General features: G+C 55.3%; 1 protein-coding gene across 1 annotated transcript; it reads left to right on the forward strand.

Moving 5' to 3' along the window:
* The first annotated feature begins 4,458 nt into the window (after positions 1-4,458).
* NFKBIE (NFKB inhibitor epsilon) lies at positions 4,459-17,962 on the forward strand. The gene is made up of 6 exons (XM_065834388.2): positions 4,459-4,907; positions 15,477-15,579; positions 16,105-16,336; positions 16,518-16,606; positions 16,893-17,141; positions 17,457-17,962. The coding sequence occupies exons 1-6, from the start codon at positions 4,576-4,578 to the stop codon at positions 17,520-17,522; spliced, it is 1,071 nt and encodes a 356-aa protein (XP_065690460.2). The 5' UTR covers positions 4,459-4,575; the 3' UTR covers positions 17,523-17,962.
* Positions 17,963-18,530: the final 568 nt, after the last annotated feature.

Raw genomic sequence — 18,530 nt, forward strand, 5'->3', positions numbered from 1 at the left:
ACTGAACTGACAGGAGTTACACAAGGAGGATCTAATTTAGAACGAAATGTTTTAAAAATATCTGGGGATTTTGTTCATTTCCTTTGTAAGCTCAAGGATTTTTAGTGCACCTTTATAATGATCAAATTCTTCATGTGGAAATGAATGCTGTGGCTGAGAGCGCAGTGAGTTAGGTGTGATCCCCATGCAAAAAATTAATTGATCCCCTTGTCCAGCCTCCTACATATTATACACATCACAGTGAATGACAGAGCTAAAAACTGCTCTGTCCACTGCGGGACTCCAGGCAACTGTGGGAATTGTGGGTCCTTATCACGGTGGGCATTAATGAGGCAACTTGCTGACCACCTATCACATGCAGACAAACCTGATTTGCTTCAGGTTGTGTCACCATGTTGACGCAATGAGTTTTGTAACATTACTGGAGTGCACAGCAAAAGGTTGAGAGGCACCCAACATGGGCTGCAAAGAGGAAAATTCTGACTGGAAATAATCCCTTACTTCAAAAGCAAGGAGGTGATCAGAGCAGCATCCTTGGAGAGATATTCAGTGATCCTGTGATTTCAGCCGATTTACCACAAGAGGGCAGCCAGCATTTTCTAGGCTGATTTCCCCCCCCCAAAAATGGGTACCTGAAGAGGACCTGTTTTGCCTTGGTCTGTTAGAAAGCTTGGCCCTGCTTCTGAGCATTGAATCTTTAAAAGACATGTTCTTGCTTCACTCTGTTAGGCCCAGAAAGCGAAGTGACCCAGTTTGGTGCACCATGGAGCTGTTTTGCTGTCAGATATAAGGAACAGCAGTTGGCAAAGAGAGTATATCTATCATCTTTCCTGAAGCTTTCCTTGCTCTCCTAGGGCCTCTGCTCCCAGTCAAGTGTTCGGCACATTTGGCTTCGGGGCTGAGCTCCCTGAGCTGGAGCTGGAGCCCCAGGCGGAGGTCTGGGTTCCCGCTTGGTGCACCCAGAGACATCTCTGGTGAAGAAAATGCAGTGGGAACTTCCTCAGATGGGGATTTAGCACTTTGTGATGGGCTCAGCACCCCTGTTCCTGGGATGGGGGAAAAGGGCTGCATCCCCAGGGAATGGGGCAGCCCGATGCTTGTGTGGGACCAAAGCTGTGCAGTGGACAGTCTTCAGGGGAGGAATGTAGCATCAGTCACGTTGCCTGGTGTGAATTACTGTGGTAATAACTGCACAAATTTCAGGTAACCTGTGTTTCTTAAACATGGCAGAGGACCACAGCTGGCAATTAAAGTACCATTATTTTTCCTCAGACCAGACACAGACTGGGCATAAGCTCCCTTTCTCCATCTCTTTCAGCTGCATCTCACTTATCTCACCCCATTAACAGTTCGGGGAACAGTGGAGAAGATGCTGGTGCCAGGCCAGGCTAGAACTGAGGTGGGCAGAGCTTGGATTCAAGAAGTCAGCTGCAGAGACCTGGGTTTCAGTTAGGAAATTAGAGGGCTGTGTGTGGGGATAGGACATTATTTGGGATGGTAGCGAGGGTCACAGGTCGCCTGGAGAGTCCATCCTATGCCCAGGATGTGCCCTGATGGTCCTGGCAGAGCCGTGTGGTGGGAGAACCTTTCTGAGCCGAGTTTCTTGCCAGACGGGTTATTTTGAGTAGCACTGGGTGCCTTCAAGCAGAGTGTGTTGACACTGACCTCTAGTGGGAACAGATCCCTTCCTCGTCAGTTTTTCCCTGCCATTTTAACCATTTTAGGGGACACATCTTAAGGTGGACTGAAGAAAGCCCAGAACTAGAGTTTTGGTTTCAAAATCCTTCAAATCAAATCAGGACATCAAGATTGGCCTTATGTTGTATTTAAATGTTTTTACTCCCTCTACAACTACCTGCTAATACGTTGTATATAGATAGTATATAATATATATGCATGTGTGGATGTGCATGTATATGCACATGTGGATGTGTATGCACATGTGGATGTATATCTCTCTGTATTTAAAGACTCTGAAAATAATGAAAGTCCAAAACCCTCATGGCCAAGCAGAAAAGGTGTCTGTTACGAAGACAGCACGAAACAGAGCCCAAGCCTTGCTGAATGAGTGACTGAGGGCAAATAACGGAGCAGAGTGGACAAGTCCATCTTTCAGACTTTCCAGTCACATTGTCCCAAGGGTTAATAGAAACACACTCAGCCAGAAGAACAATAGCAAGGAGATGGTACCTGAGCTGGGTGTTGGTGGGTGTAATTGGAAGGTCAGAACAGAGAGAGGCTGGACCTGAATGCCTGGGTGGCATCACTGATTTTGATGGGGAGTACCTGGTCTCTCCAGCTCAGCTGCATCAGACCATAGTATTGCAGCCCTGGGACAGCACTAGCCACCTCAAGGGCTCACCTCAGGTAAGCTGCAGGATGACCAGCTTTCAGCTAAGCTCTCATCAGCAGCAGAGGAAGGCCACCTCCAGGGACTGCTTGGTAGCCAGAGGTGTAGACAGCTTGCAGTGGATTGGACTGTAGAGTCCCAACTGGTGGATCTCAAGTTGCCACCATGCAGAGCTGATCCAGCACTTACTAGCTCAGGCTCTGTGCTTTGGCTGAACTGGTCCTGGACTTGCTCTAGCCCTGGAAGCAGGCTCCACACCTGTGCCCCAACCGGAACAGGATATTGCAAGATAATCAAGAGGTGACTGCCACTTGCTGCAAAGCAAAGCAGCAACTAGTTCACAGAAAAGTGAAATCTTTGTGCAGCGCCACACAGGTTTGTACTGACTCGACCAAAGCAGAGTTCTCCCAGTACCCGATTTTGTCCATGCAGAAGTTTTTAAGGAACCATTCCATGATGGAGCTGCATCTCTGGTAACATCTAGTATGTTACTAGAGAAAATAGCAAAGGTATTTTGGAAGATATTTGTTGGGTAACCTAGTAGCAGTTGGTACAGAATGCTGAAAGAATAGAAACTCTGAGGAGCATCAGCTGCAGATGCACATGGAGCTGGGATGAAGCCACCACAAGGGAGTGACATGAATATATGGCCCAGATCCCTGCCCTGTGTCAGACAGAGTTGATAAGATGTGGAAGAAGCTCCTTTCTCTTAGCAACTGTAGTCTCGCATCCAGGTGGTGTCAGGGACACAACTGGAGATACTGAAACAGATCCTGAGTGTGGGAGGAAAACTTGTGACTGGTAGTTATCGATGCCAACAGAGATTTCCTCTGCCTACCTCCTGCTGCCCTCACACCCCAAAATCTTTCTTCCCACCTGGTCAGAGACACTTTTCATGAACAGCTTGCCTGCAGCAAGGCTGCAGTTGAAAGCCTTGTCAGCCAGTGTTGGAGAGTGACACAAACCCAAAGTGGCAGCTGCAGCATGGGAGGGGGAAGTCATTGGTGCTTTGCACGTGGTTTGTGTGACCTCAGTCCTGTACCCACCACGCAGCTCTTCCCAGGTGGGCTTCCTTGCAGGTGTGTGACAGGAAGTAATCCTTCCTCTCCTGCTGAGCTGAGCTGGAAAGGTGGGCACCCTGCAGAGGTGGGGAGGCAAGTCAAGCAATTAAAAGCAACAAGTGAAACTGATTCTAAAGTGTCACCTGCATTCAGAGATCTCTAGGTTGTCTTCTAGGGAAAGCCCACTGCTTGGGACACTAGAAAGTGACAAGATGAAGTCTGTGGAGATCTATGAGGAACACAACTGGATAGTTTTGATGTTGTAAGGAGAGCACTGAAGTGCAGCCTGGTCAATCATTCACAGGCAGAGCTGGGCCTTCATTTGAACTTCTATTTTCAGCTTCAGTCTGTGTCCTGGCTGCTCTTGCGTGAGCCCCGGCAGCCACTCTGTCCTTCGGGCTTTCTATTTGCAACACAGAAAGGTGGTGGGAAGTCGCTGGGCCAAGTGACTTGTACAGCCAACTGTAGTGACTGCCTGGCCTTTCCCTTTGCCTGGACAAGCAGTACAGACAAGAACATGCCTCAGTGGGTGAAATAGGTTAAACCATGCACATGGGAAAAAGCAAACGTCTCGTTCTCACCTATCTCTGCTACCAGTGACATCCAGCACATCGTTTCCCACAGAACCTGCGGCTCCAGTCAGCACCTGCGCATGCAACAGCATCCTGACCCCCGTGCCGCCTGCTTTGACAAGGTCCCTCTCCCACCCCATAAAACCTGCCTGATATTTAAAGAACCCAAACGACCCCGGGAGGGGAGAGAGTAGGCCCAGGACACACGGGCATGTACTGCCCGGCATAGGAGAGCACAGCACAGCCACCTCCCCTGCGCATCCTGGGCTGCCGGCCCTCGCCCACGCGTGTCCGGCCCACAGGTGGGTTTTCTCCCTTAGTGCTCCTGCAACGCCTCCGGACGAGGCGGGCGCGGAGAGCCAGCCCCCCGTTTAGGGGGTGCAGAGGGGAGCCGTGGCGGCGCGGCGGGGGGAATCCCGGGCAGGCGGGGCCGGGCGCGGCTGAGTCAGTGCGGGCAGGGGCAGGAGGAGGAGCCGCGGCGCCTTAGCCTCCGCGCCGGCCGCCGCTCGCTGGCTTTCCGGCCATGAGCCCCCCGGCGCCGGGGTCAGGGCCAGGGCCGGGCCCGGGGCGGGCGGGCGGCGGGCGCTGAGCGATGTCGCGGGCGGAGGGCGGCGAGTGCCGCAAGGAAGCGGCGGGCTGGGAGGGTGAGGACGGGCAGTGCGACTCGGGCATCGAGTCGCTGCGCTCGCTGCCGGGGGGGAGAGAGATCCCGGCTGCCGCCGAGATCCCCCCAGCAGCTGCCGAAACCCTCGCCGAGGCCGCAGCCGCAGAGGAGCGGTTGGACTCCAGCTACGGCTCCGGCGCCCTTCCCGAGCCTCTGCCCGGGCTGCCGGCAGCCTGCCGCGCCGAGGAGCCGCCGCCGCCCGAGGGGCTCAGCCGGCAGCAGCTGGAGGCGCTCACCTACCTTTCGGAAGACGGAGACACGTAAGTGACCGCGGCCCCTGCCCTTCCTCCCTCCTCCTCTTCCCCCCTCCCTCCCTCCCCGAGGACGGCTTGCGAGCGCCGGGCACCCCCAGGCCCGGGCTTGGCCCCTTTGCAGCCGGTGCCTAGAGATAAACCAGGCTTTATTTGCAGTGGTCCCCAGCCCTCTCCCAAGTAGCACCCGTTCAACCTGGCTGTGAAGGACTACCTGAGCCCCAGTCCTGAGAGCCTCCCGCCTTGTGCTGTGCGTGGATGCTTGGAAACCTGGTGTGGGTCCGGGTGGGTGAAGAGTGGGGCATCTGAGCCAGGTCCAGCAGAGGCACCCCAGGCAACATGGCACGGAATGGACCCACCGGAGGAGACCAACTTCCACTTGCTGTGGGGCTGCTAGCAACTATAAAGTGGTGGGGAGCACATCAAGCCCCCCTCTCCCCCCGCTGTCTCTTCCTCAGAGAATGCAACATTTCCTCCCCAATGGGGAAGGCTTGAGGCTTGGCTGCGTGAGATGATGCACGAGCAAGACCCAAAACAACATTGGCTATGCAGGGCAGGACCTTGAGATGGCTGTGTTAGAGCCGCAGATGCTGCTCAACCGAGAAACCTGAGAACTATTTGTTCTCAGGTGGAAATTGCCTTGCTTCACCAACCCGCCTGCACAGCCGCAGCTTTCAGTACAGTTGTGACGCACAACCCGCTACAGGGCTGCCCTCCTGAGCCTCTGTGACGGAGACGAGTGTTTCTCTTAATTGGGGGGGCTTCCCACATCCGTAATGCCCTCTCAAGGGCAGAGGCATCACACTGGAGGTATTTGGTTTGTGTTCTGGTAACTGCCTTCAGTTAATCACAGCTCTTTCCTGTTGTACATTCCCTCGATGGAACGTTTTCATCATGAGTGCACACACAAAGCATGAGTGAAGCGTGCTCGCAGCTGAGGAGGGCAAGGCTTTGCCCCAAACCTAGGCTGGAGTTTAATACTGAGTAATGGTGCAAGAGGAAGAGAAACTAAGAGGCGCCCACACGAGCAAGCACATGTCCTCAGTAGCGGGAGCAGCGAGGAGGCTCTGCCCTTGCCTGGCAGAGCACATCTGGTTCTGAGGCTGAAGATGAACTGGGAACCAGCCTGAGTGTTTACTTCCTGGTTAGGAAGGAGCCTGTACATCTGCTAATTAGTTCATTAATGCTCATTGTGGGATCTGCTCCGAGGATTGGCTGGAAGTCTTGTGGCAAGCAAGGTTAGAATAAACCCAGCCTCCCACGCTCCCCAGCCAGGCTCCTGGATAGGGCTTTCTGGTCCTGTCCTATCTACAGGCTGGCTTTGGTGCTCTTCAGCATGGAGGAGCTTTGCCACCTTTCCCAGCTGTAATTTTAGAGCTAAGGTACCCATGGTGAGAGACAGGAGTGTGTTTTGAGCAGAGCTGTGTAAGTAATGCCTCAGAAAAGCCCCCCAGGGCCAGCCCATTGCATTGTGTGCCCAGGGCTCCCTGCTTGCTGTTCTTCAGTGAGCCTGGTAGATGCAGCTGCTTGGAGATGCTTTTGCTGCTTGGGGCTGTTTTGTGAGGTGACTGAGCCCTTTGCTTGTCAGACTTGCTTAGCCGGAGCCTAACGCAAGCATCTCATTAACGAGGGAAACATAAATCCGTGGTGTCTTGGTTACTGTAGGCAGGAGAGGCTCTTGGAGAGCTATCCAAATGGTTGCAGTTGCTCTTCTGTTTTCTCTCAGTGCAATTCAGAACAGGAAATCTGTAACAAGTGAGGGAGGGAGCAAAAAGTCTGCCACTGGTGCAGCGCATACAGCTGAGGGTTGGCCATACCAGCGCAGGAGGTGGCTTTCCTGGGATCTGCTCGCAGTGCTGGAAAAAAAAAAAGGCAAAAAACCCAACTATTCTTGTGGTTAGAGCGGCGAGGCTGTGGATTTCTGCCTCTGCTATTCCTGTCTCTCCTCCTGACCCTGCGGGAGAGGTAGGCGGCATTTATATTTAGAAATGCTGAACATTCACCACTCAGGTTGATCAACTCGCTGAACTGCCACCGGTTTTATATGCAAAAACAAGTCAGGGCTCATAGTAATGCTAAAGTCTAAGAAGCAATTGCTCATCCAGCAACATAGGGTCCTCAGAGAAAAGAGATCAAATGGCCACAGGCTGCATCCCTTTCATCCAGCCAGACAAACCCATCGACTTCTTTTCATCTCCGTCAGTGGCACATTTCCTTGTGTGCCTTGCTTGAACGTTTGCCACAGAACAGCTCTAGGCCAAGAATTAAAATCATACTATCATTATATTTCAGAAGACTTGGGCAACAACACTTTCCTGTAATTGTAATTCTGAAAATAAGAAAAAGTTCAGGGGTTTTGACCAAGTAGTTCCTGTTTCTCCAGCTGCCCTGGCTGGTACCGAGCGGAGAGAAGCACCGGGCTCATACAAAGGGAGCTGGCAGGAGTCTCGGCTGTCCATCTGGTAGAAGTCTTGGCTGTCCATAGCTACCCCAGGCTTGCCCACCCGTGCTGCCTCGAGCCATGCCTGTGAGGGGCTGTGTTTGTCAGCGCGGAGCTTGTTGGGGAAGTGTAGGAGTTAGAGGCAGAGGTGAGGACCATGTGCTTGGGTGGTTGGAGAGTCAGCAGGCTCTTCCTTGGATACCTTCCTGCCCATCTCCACGGGAAAGGAGCGTTAGCCCAGGCAGGGTGAAGCAATGGGGCTAAAACTGGATCTTCCCGCACTCAAAATTAGAAGGGGTTCCACTTCTGGAGGAAGGAAATTGGCCAACAGGGGACATGTGGGTTTGATGGCCAGTGAAATGTGTGGGTGCCGTCTTCCAAGAATAATTTGCAAAAGCCCCAGCCTGCCTCACCTCCCCAGTGCCACTGATGGTCCCTCTGTCTCCGGGAAGTCAGAGCTGCAGTAACTGGGCTACTGCACATCAGCCCTTGAGAGAAGCAGCAGAGCTGGCATGCTGGGAAAGGTCAAGGATGAGGAACAGGCAGAAGATGGTGGGTGCACTTAGAGCAGAAATACATATCCGCAGTGCGGTAGAGAGCAAGCCCTGTGGGCTCAAGCAGTCTCCTCCAAGCATCCACCTTTTCCCCGTAAACCAAGCGGTCTCCTCCGAGCATCTATCTCTTCCAGGTAAACCAGCTCCTTTTCTGCTGAACTGAGTCCCAATGGGACACGAAGAAGAGGGGCTTTCCAGCTGCATGCATGGCTAGCTGTGAGCAGGCTACAGGCAACTTTATCACCATGCCGCAGCCCCCAGACAAGCTCAACCTTAGGACTCCCTGAGGAAACCCCCTCCTTCCGGCCTCACCAGGCAGATGCATGAGTCTGGTGTCCTGGGAGAGGGTAGGTATGGGACCAACTCCCATGGAGTGTGATGGGATCACCTTTATCGTTCCAGCACAAGGGAAAACCTCCCATTTGACTGGGCTTATGACAGCTGCTGCCAGCTCTGGAGAGGCAGAGTTGATTTATCAGTGTGGGAAATTAGGCTGAGATTCCTCTCTTCTGTCTTACGCGTATTCCTTTCTGCCCATGCTGGTCCTTGGGCCACGCACCAGCTTATAGCGTTGGTACCTGATACCATAATGATGGGCCCCTTGGCTGGCTGGGTAGAGCACATGTAGTCTGGCTTTGGGACCTCTGGCTGTGCCATGCTGTGAGAAGCTGGGGCTGTGACTTCACAGGAGAGTCACTATCTTCCGAACCAGGCTCCATGTGCAAAGTAGCATGGCTCCTCTGCAGGGGTGAAAGTTGGGGGAGCCCAGCTCAATCTTAGGAGAGAGATCTTGGCCTCCTCCAGATGGAAAATGGGACCAAGCAGTTTTGTTTGGGTGCGTGTTTCAGGGAGGGAGGAGAGCAGAGGAAGCCTGACTTCCTCCTTCCACCAGAGACAAGTGCTGCCCTGTCTGCTGATAAGAAATCACGTGCCAGGGACTCGTGGGCTGAGATGCCTTAACAAGGACTTGGGGACAGTTAATCAAGTAAAATTGGTGCCCCGCGGGAGCTGATGTTCTGAGCTTTCCTCCACGTGATGGTAGTGGTGAAGGGGCCTTCCCTGCTGAGCCCTTGCCTGTGTGGGTATGCACTGAGCACAAAGGCTCATCTTGCAAGCCCAAGAGCCACTTCTAACCATGCACCAGCATGTGCCAGTCATAACCCTCCCACCTCGTGTAGCCCTGTGCTAGAGATCTTCCCTGCACAGGGGAAGAGAGGTTGTCCCCATTCAGGCTGCCTGCTCTGCTGTGGTTGCTCGCTCAGCGCTTGGCCTGCTGAACAGGGATGTTGCTGAACCCCCCATACTCCCGGATCCCAGCATGTGTGGGGATGCTCAGCATGTGACAGCAAAGGGAAACCACTGTGAAAGGAGAAAAGAAGCAGGGAGCTGGAGAGAGACAGTTTTAGGAGAAAGATAGAGGAAGTCCAATGTGGAGAGCACATCTCATTGCTGGTTGGGCTGAGAGCCCCCTGCTCGGCTGGGCTGGGCTGTTGGTGGCTGCCCAGCAGTGGCCTGGCCATAGTTAATGGGAAGCAGGGATGCTCCTGGTTTCCAAAGGAGCTTTGGAAGCTACTTGCCCGATTACCAGGGGAGTTAGAGTCCATCCTGGGTTGCTCCTTAGTTCACTGCTGTTGTGGGGCAGAGAAGAAAATGAGTCCTAACCTGGGGCTGGCCAGAGAGGGAAGGGAACCTGCAGTATCCAGCCCCCTGTACCTGGACTCTCAGCTCTTCCTCTGTGTGTGCTCAGGAGTTTGGTGAGCAGGGGAGGTCTTGGTCCCCCTCCAAGTGAGGGCAGGCAGCTCTGCACAGGCTCCTTTAGGATGCCCCAAAAGCTCCTGGCTGCGCCAGGGGTCACACACGTACAGGCTTGGCGTAAGGTGGGTGAGTCCTGGCAGCCCTCTGAGATCACGCAGGCAAGAAGAGAGATTTTTTTTTCTTTTTCCCGTGTTTGGATGACTTCAGCCTGGCCTGGAGGAAGTTTCTTCAGACTTTCCACCTGCATAGGTTGGCCTTGGAGCTGGGGAGAGGCACAGGGAACTTCAGCACAGAGGAAGGGAAAGAATGGCTGGAAATTTCCATGTCCTGGGACACAAAAGCCTGGTGCCTGGCTGTAGCAGATCAGTTCTTTGCACTGGGCAGGCAGGTTTGGCTGCTGCTGCAAAAGGGCTGAACTCAGCTAAATTAACAAAAAAGTTTTGATTTTTGTTGTTTTGGGTTTGCTTTCTTTTCAATACAATGTGGATAAAAGAGGAATCAGACGTGACTGTGTAGGAAGAGAGGTCATGGGGTCTGAGTTGTGAGAGCGGTTACGGGGTGCATCTCAGCGTGAGCTGCGTGGGATGCTGTGTGTCCCGGAGATGGGAGGCCCCTCTGACTGCGAGAGATGCAGGGCTGAAGTATGGCCCCGAGATATCCTAGCCACACAGCTGGTGTCTTATTAGAAGAAAATCCTGAGGCAGTGAGGTTACACTCAGGGCTGTAAATGATTGCTAGGATGTGTTGTACAGGCTCTGGCAAAGTCCGGGCACTCTCCTCTTTGTAAGAGGCTGTTCTGGCCACAAGTTATTTCTGTGTGTACAGAAACTGTCGGAGAACATTGGCCTCCTGGTGAGGAAGAATGGGAATTTGCTCTCTTTGAAATGGAGTTGCCATGGCCAGTGGACCTTTTAGGATGTTTGCTGCTTTTATTGGAATTGTTCCTCCTGCTTCTCAGCTGATGACTGGGCCCTCCTGGGAGGGGCTGAGCTGCTCTCTGGCTTGGCCCATCCCTGCAGTGATGGTAGTGTGGGACAGATCCCTTGTTTTGCAGGGAGCAGTCTGCATGCATGTGTTGTTTAGTGCTTCTGCAATCCCGGACCCACCGTCTGTTCAGAAATCAAGCAAAATGCCCGTATGTGTGGGTGTAGAGTCTAGAGGTGTGAGGCTGGGGGTGCTATATGTTGGTAAACAGGGGCACCTTCATCTCTGTGCCTCACTGAAAAACAAGGCGCCCACAGCCCCCTCGCAATGCTTTCCCCACCAGTCAGCCTCCAGCACCCCTTGTCTGCCAGCACCCGGACCAGAGCACCACGGGAAAGGCAGAGGCCGTCTCCCTTGCTCACACATGAGTTCCCATCCCTCCCTTTGGCCCCAGGAGCAGCAGACGGGAGATTGGAGGACCAAACCCAATGTGGCTTTGCATCCTGCTAGCCACAGCCTCCTTCCAGTCCTGTCCCCACCACACTCAGATTCAAGCTGTGCCCTGCCAAAAGAAGAGGAGAAGGGAAACCCACAGAACAGGAGACCCAGGGCACGAGCAGAGAACACGGGGCTGAGCCTGCAGCTGCCTGGGATCCCCTGTTCCTTTGGAGCTGCCTAAGGGCAGCTGGAACAGCTTTATAGAGCAGGGCAGCATCACACTGATAGATGAGGGGGAAGGGAGCCGGTCTGGACTGCTGGAGGGCTGCACGGCAGGACAGAGCCGTGCTTGCTGAGCCTGCTGGCAGGGGCTCATGCTGATGGCTGAGGAAGCGGTTAGCAGCGCAGGTTATGGGGCTGACACAGGAGAGCAGGGTAAGTGTGGAATTCCCCCACTGTTTTCCTCCTCCCTTGTTCTCCTCTCTGTTGCTGCTGGGGCCATTTCCTCCCCTGAGCAAGTTTCTCTTGTGCAAATTGTTTGCATGATTTCCTACTGCTCTGCTCAGCCAAAATAGGGAGCCAGGAGCAAACAGTTCTCACTGTGGACAGGGACCTTATCTAGAGAAGGAGAAAAATTTCCCAAAGCAAATTCTACTGAATGCTGGATCCCTTGTGCTAGATGCCTCTGAGGTGAGATGGTGAAGGGAGAGGCTGCTCTGATGACAAAGTGTCTTGCCCCATAGATGGTGGATCTGCATGGTCAGCCCTTTTTCTGGAGGGAGGGAAGAGGATAGCTGGAGAACAGATGGGACTTCATCCTTTCTGCTTATGTGTCAAAGCTGGGTGTCACCCTTACCCTTACTCCTCACCTCCAGTTGCAGGCACCCTCAGACATAGACACTTCTACCAGGCACTTGAGGTCACTCAGAAGCTTGGGGGATGGACAGTGCTGTGGAAATGGATGTTCTTCTGTGCCTAAACTAGAACCACCTTGGGCATGGCAGTGCTGTGTGTTCAGACCTGGGGACATCCCCAGGGATGGCCCTGACCCCTCTGCTCCAGGATCATTACCTCTCTGGTGATAGGTAGATCAGCTTGTGCCAGCAATTCGCTGTGCCTGTGGGACCTTTGCGAATCAGGGTGCTACTGAGTCCCCTTATGCCAGGAAGGAAATGGTGAGCAAGTGGAGAAGCTGAGAATGAGCCCAGCTAGACTGGCCACATTTGCCCTGCCCTTTCCAAAACTCCCTATTGGCCTTTCCAAAAGTCCCCCTGGGCATCCAGCCCTGTGGCTGCAGGCAGGACTGCTGCAGGCAGGAGCATGGGGAGAGAGGGAGCAGGGAAGCAGGGGAAGGCAGAGGAGAGGCATGCAGGCACCTGAGGGAGGAGCAGTGATCCGAGTGCGGTGGGGTGGAGGGCTTGTTCTGGCAAAGGTAGGGAACAGTGGCTGGGTGAGGTGGGGTGTCTGGCAGCGAGTGGTATCTCTCCATGGCCATGCCCTGGCTCCGGGCTCAGCTGTGGGCACTGCATGCCAGCAGGCAGCAGCCCGTCAGTGGCTGGACCACATGGCTGCCAGAGTGCAGAGAGAAGTTCGCTTGTAGCCTTGGCCAGAAGAAAGCGGAGATTGGCATGATGCCTGCACAACAGGTCTCCTGGGCATAGCAAGTTTCCCAGGTTAGCAGGAGACAGTCCCGATCCCTGGTTGGCGTCACCGCCCATGGCACAGAGTGCCCTAGTGCACACATGCTTTTGGTGGGCTCATCCCAGCCTGGTGGCCTTGCTGCAATTTCCCCAAGTGTCTCACAGCTCTTGCAGCCATTTCAGGAAGTTGAGGGCTGGGAATGAGGGAAGGGGGGAATGAATGCAGAAATGAAAGCACAGGAGGAGGCTGCGCCCAGGTGAAGAAGGAAGAGGGAGAGGGTGAAGCAAACCTTCAAAGCAGACACATCCCAGCTTCAAGATGAAAGTCTGAGCTCTGACCAGGTGGGGATGGTCACCCCCATCGCCTCCATGGCATAGATGCCCAAAATTATGTGGTGTCAGCTGAGCCCTGAGTAGCTCCACTGTCTTGTTGAGCTGCAAAGCCACCCAAGCCAGGAAGAGTGAAGTGCTGGTGGTGGCAGAGGGCTGTGTGGGGTTTCCACCTCCCCCAGGTGACTGCCCCACTTGTCCCCACGTCACGGCACAGAGTGGCGTGGGTTGTGGCAGAGGGGCTGGGGGTATTCCTGGGGACGCAGGGGCTGGCTGCATGGGGACATGACCTCGGGCGCTGCGCTCTCCCCTGGGAGCACAGCGTGGCTCTGGAAAGTGAAAGCAGCAGAGGTTTAAAGTTCAAGCCGAATTGCCTTGGAAAGTCCCCTCTCTGAGCAGTCTTATCTCTGCCATACCTGAAAAAGGCAGATCCCACAGCCTCCTCCTGCACGTGGCGCCTGGGAGCCAGTTTGGAGAAACAGGGGCTGTCCCTGCAAGTGGGCAAAGGACATGTTGGCACAGGTGCCACTGGGTGACCAAGGGTCTGATGCAAAACCCAGCAGGGAATCTCCCTGTCCTGATCACATTGCGGCTGGGGCCAGCAAGAGTCTGCTGAGAAGAGGAGTGTTCTTGCAACCCGTCCCTCAGCTCTGCCCCTCGCTCGTGCCCCCCGCTAGCATGGCCTGGGCGCCTCAACTGCGCCCCTGCCCCATGGTCTGCTGTGGGCAGCCAGACTCTGCCCGTGAGGCCTCTTGGCAAGGCTGGGCCCTGGCTCACAGCCCCCTGCCCTGCCCTGGGGAGCACCAGTGGTGAGGGGGCACCCCACAGCGATGCAGAGGCAAATGTGGGTGGCCTCTCCTTCCAGCGGGAAATTCCCTGCTGAAGTGTGACCTGGGGCTTCCCCAGGGATGAGGCCTCTCCTGTTGGGCACAGCCTCTTCCCTGACAGCAGGGCAAAGAGGAACTGGCCTTGTTTTGCTGGCAAAAATGGGACACAGCTGAAGGCACCCGGGGTCCTGGGTACTCACTCGACCCTGGAGCAGCGCTTGGAAGAAGGTGGATAAAGGACATTTTGGGGAACTGACTTCTGGGCTTCTCAGCACACTCATGTCCCATTTTGCAGCCGGCGAGAAGGCAGCCCCAGACCCGCTTCTTTGCTGCAATACGTTAGGGCCAGGTCTTGCCTTCCCGCCTGCAGAGGGATGCTGTCCATCCCCCACATTGCATGTGGCATCCCAAAGCTGGGCTGTTCAGCAGGTGGGGTGTCTTGTTGGGCCTGGCACAGCTCTTGCCCTCCATCTCTTGGCCCTGCCTGCCTCCACCAAGCAGCATGGGCAGCAGGAGCCCACTTAGAGCCCGGCCTTCCATTTGGAGCTGATCCCTGCCAGAGCTAAAAGGCACCCAGGGGCCCCAGCGCAGCAGCAATGAGGAGGCGGCAGGCTCAGCTCAGCTCATGCCTGCCATACTCTACAGAGCAGGAGCTGCTGCCTGTTCCTCGCTGCTGCCCGTTCCTCACTGCTGCTTGCCATGGCTGGGGCTGGCCTGAGGGGGCTGGCCTGCAGCAGGGGGCCAGTCCCTCTGTGCAGAGGAGCCTGGCAGTGTGTCAGGTCAGCAGAGCGGATTGGAAATTCCCTCTCAGCTCTGCCTCTGTCACACTCTCACTTCTGTTCTGACTGCATGGGGGCCAGCATCAGATCTTGGATGGAAATAAAACCTTTCCTTGGGCTGGGGGACCCCACGCTACCTCGTCACTCCGTGGCTGTGGGGACCACAGTCCTGAAGCCCACAACTCCCTGCTGGCCACCAAGCTCCGATGGCCGGAGCTCCGGTGTCCCTCTGCACAGGTGGGCTGCCTGCCAGCCTTTTCATAGCAGTGCTGAAAGGGAAGGATGTTTGGGAGAGAAGAGGAAATCTGTGCGGGCCAGCAGATCGGCTGGCATGGGGACTGCGCGTTGCAGGTGATCTTGGACCAGTGCCGGGCTCCAGACCGGCTTTGGCTGCCTGCCTTCATGGCGGGGAAAGCAGAAGTGCAGTGTGCAGCCAGCAGCGGGGAGCTGGAATTCCCCGGGCAGCTGCCAGGGCCCAGACCTCCTTCTGCAGCCACCAAACCTGTCCCTTGGGCTCTGCAAAACACATCCCAGGTGCTGTAGACCTGCACCAGCTGGAGGCCTGGCTTTGAGCAGTGATGGGTGCAAGCCCCATACCTGCTGTGAGGTCTGAGGGAGGACCCTGCGGTGCTTAGTGGGGACAGGCGGGTCTGTTCCCTGTGGGGACCAGGGTGAAGTACTGCCCTGTAGAGCCTCAGACCATGTTCCTGCCTTGCCCTGCTGCTGAGCTTCCCCAGGGAGAGGGCAGGATGGAGGAGCTGCAAGCTGGTGGGAAGGGAAAGGGACTGGGGGAAGCAGGAAGGTTTTTCCTCCATGTGGCAGTGAGGGATGTCCACTCAGGACTCATTTTTCTTTTTTATTTTTGTCCCATTCCCTTTATCCCCACTGTAGGTTGGTTCACCTGGCCATTATCCATTGCGTCCCAGCTGTGGCACTCTGCTGCATTGCTCAGCTGCCCAGGGAGGTGCTGGAGATCCAAAATGATCTTTTCCAGGTATGTGGATGCAATAAGCAGAAGATAGGTGGAAGGCAAGTCCCGCAGCCTGCTACCTGGATAGATGCTCAATCCATCTGCCCTTTCCCCAGGACCCCTCACCCACTTCCTCCAGAGCATGGTGGAGGTCCCAATGTGGGCAGCCCATTTTCAGGAAGGGGAAGAAAGGTGTATGAGGTACCCTGAGAGAAGTGTGACACCTCCCAGCACGGCAGGGTGGAATCCTTTACGAGGCCCCAGGACATCGCAGACAGCCTCGAAGGGTGGAGCAGGCACAGTTTGAATGTGGCAGGATAGATAACCTGGGAAAGTGAGATCTGTCCCCATGGGTGATCTGTGAGCTGAGGCTTAGGGGCAACAAGCCATGTGCACCCCCCCCACCATCAGCCACACTTATCCCCAAAACAGGGATGGGCTCCTTCATGGCAGCCTACCCGTTCTACCCATGCTGCCGTGGCTCTTCACACTTGGTGTTCTGTGGGTCATCCCCCCTTCTCCTAATTTCTGTGTCCACATCTTCTCTAGACTCCGCTCCACCTTGCCGTGTACCTGGAGCAGCCCAGCGTGATCGAGGCACTGATTCAGAAGGGAGTGAACCCCGGGCTGCAGGACCGCAACGGCAACACACCGCTGCACCTGGCCTGTGAGCAGCAGCACCTGGAGTGTGCCCAGCAGCTGCTGCAGGGCACAGTCCCACCGGAGGGCACAGCCCAACCCCACCAGCACCACCAGGACCTGCAGCTCCAGAACTGGCAAGGTGAGACCCTGGAGCAGCCCGGTGCAGAGCTGGTGGCCAGTTTGGGGCAAAGACCGTGTGCTGTGTATGCAAGGACCTGAGAGTGCAGCAGAGTGGGCATGGAGCTGGGGTTGGCTGGGTTTTGCACGCCTCAGAGTGCTCCATGCTGACTGTGGCTCCCTCTCCTGTCTCCCCTCCCCAGGCTTGGCTTGTCTGCACATCAGCACCTTGAAGGGGAACATCCCGATGATGTCTCTGCTGCTGGAGAGCGGCGCCAACATTGATGTTCGGGTAAGGTTAGGGGCATCGTGAGATGTTTGGGTGAGGCTGGGCAAGGTGCATGACTCCCCAGAGCATTTCCTCCAGCCTTGGGGCAAGCACTGCTGGGCAGTGGCAAGACTGCTGTGGAGCTTGGAAGCACTGAATTTTGAAGAGAGGAAAGGTCCTTGCAGGTCTGTTGGATGCTATGACTGCAGTTGGGGATTACCCCCTTTGCAGATTGTCAAGGGGGTGTGGGTGCTGCAGGACCCATCTGAGGGGACCCTGCACCCATGCCCTTGTGGTCTGTGGGTTGCAGGAGGGAACGAGCGGGAAGACCCCATTGCACCTGGCCGTGGAGTGCCACAACCGCAGAGCTGTCCAGTTCCTGCTGCACAATGGGGCATACGTGGATGCCCAGATGTACAATGGGTGCACCCCGCTGCACCTGGCCGTGGGCCGCAAGGATGCTGCCATCGCCACCATCCTCTCACGCTCTGGGGCTGACACCCTGTTGAGGAACATGGAGAACGAAACTGCCCAGGACCTGGCTGATGGCAACGACGATGTGAGTCCATGAGGGGGGAGGTCTGTGGCTCTGCGAGCATGTTGAGGGGTGCAGGAGTCAAATGATGTGGGGGTAGCTCCTAGGAGGAGTTTCTAGCCATGCCCATCCTCCCCCACAGGGTGCAGGCGTTGGCTCTGGGGGCATGTGGGTGTCTTTTGCCTTGAGCCCTAAGGAAAGCCCAGCCATGGTTTCTTGGCACTTCTCTGGGGAGGTGGGAGGCTGCAGGACTGGGAGAGGCAGGTCCAGGCCTCTACCCCAGCCCTGGTGGAGATGTGACCCTGATTCCTTACACCTCTGCATCCTTGGTGTTTGCAGCTCCTCGCCTTGCTGCCTTTCGATGACCTGAAGATCTCAGGGAAGCCTGTTGTGTGCTCGGAATGAGCGGCTGGACTCCTTTGGCCTGCCAGGCTGCCTCCTCGCTCTGTGCTGCTGCCCTGCTGCCCACTGGGACCTCACCTGCCTGCAGTTCAGTGGGAGCAGAGCCACTTTGGGACACTTATTTCCCCCCGCTCCTCTTTGGAAAAGTTTTGTTGGCCTCAGGCTGCCTTCATAGAGGGAAGAAGGTAGTACTATGAGCACTACACAGGGGAGGCTTTTTTTTATAGTGTTTATGCCCAGCAGCAGGACTGAATTTCCCCTCCATGCCATGGGTCTGACTTCTGGGCGTCTCCAGCTCACACAGGGAAGGGGCAGGAGAGGACTCCTTTTCACACTGTACAGTGGACGTAGCGTCCTCTGGCACCCCCAAACACCATCAGAATAAGTGTGGGCTGAGGAGAGTTAACACTTACTCTAATAAACATTTGTTCTTGCTGTGGGCACCTGAGGTCTTGTGATCTAACCCACCCCACAGTGTTGGGAAGCTGAGCATTACCTGGGGTGCTTGGGCAAGTGAGGGCTGCAGGGGTTTCCCCAGCCTGCCACTCCCTCGTGTCCTTCTCACAGCAGAAGTTGAGAGCCAGTGCAGGGGCTTCCCCACTTGCAAAACCTTGCCAGTGCTCCAGCCTTAGGGATCCCAGCCTGGCACTCCATTCCCATGCCATCCTGCAGAGTGTCTGGCAGTGCAGGAGGTGCCAGGAGACCAGGTTGTGGATCCCTGATTCTGGTGTGGTGCTTGATACCTTGCTGCCTGACTGTGCAGTGGTTTCTTCTTCCACAAAGAGGACAGAAAGATCCTGCCCCATCTCCTGGCTTGGGAAGGCACTAAAAATCTTAGGGCATGGGTCTTCCTTGGGCTTTAGATTCCCCCAGGCCAAAAGTGGAAGAAGCTGCAGGGTTATCTCCACATCCCTTCTGTTGTTAAGCTCACCACCCTTCCCTGCCCCCTCTCTAAGCTGAAGGAGCACGTGTGGTGTATTAGGGAACCGGCAGCCAAAGGTGCTGTGGGAA

Source organism: Patagioenas fasciata, chromosome 3, assembly GCF_037038585.1.
Source record: "Patagioenas fasciata isolate bPatFas1 chromosome 3, bPatFas1.hap1, whole genome shotgun sequence".
Classification (NCBI taxonomy): Eukaryota; Metazoa; Chordata; class Aves; order Columbiformes; family Columbidae; genus Patagioenas; species Patagioenas fasciata.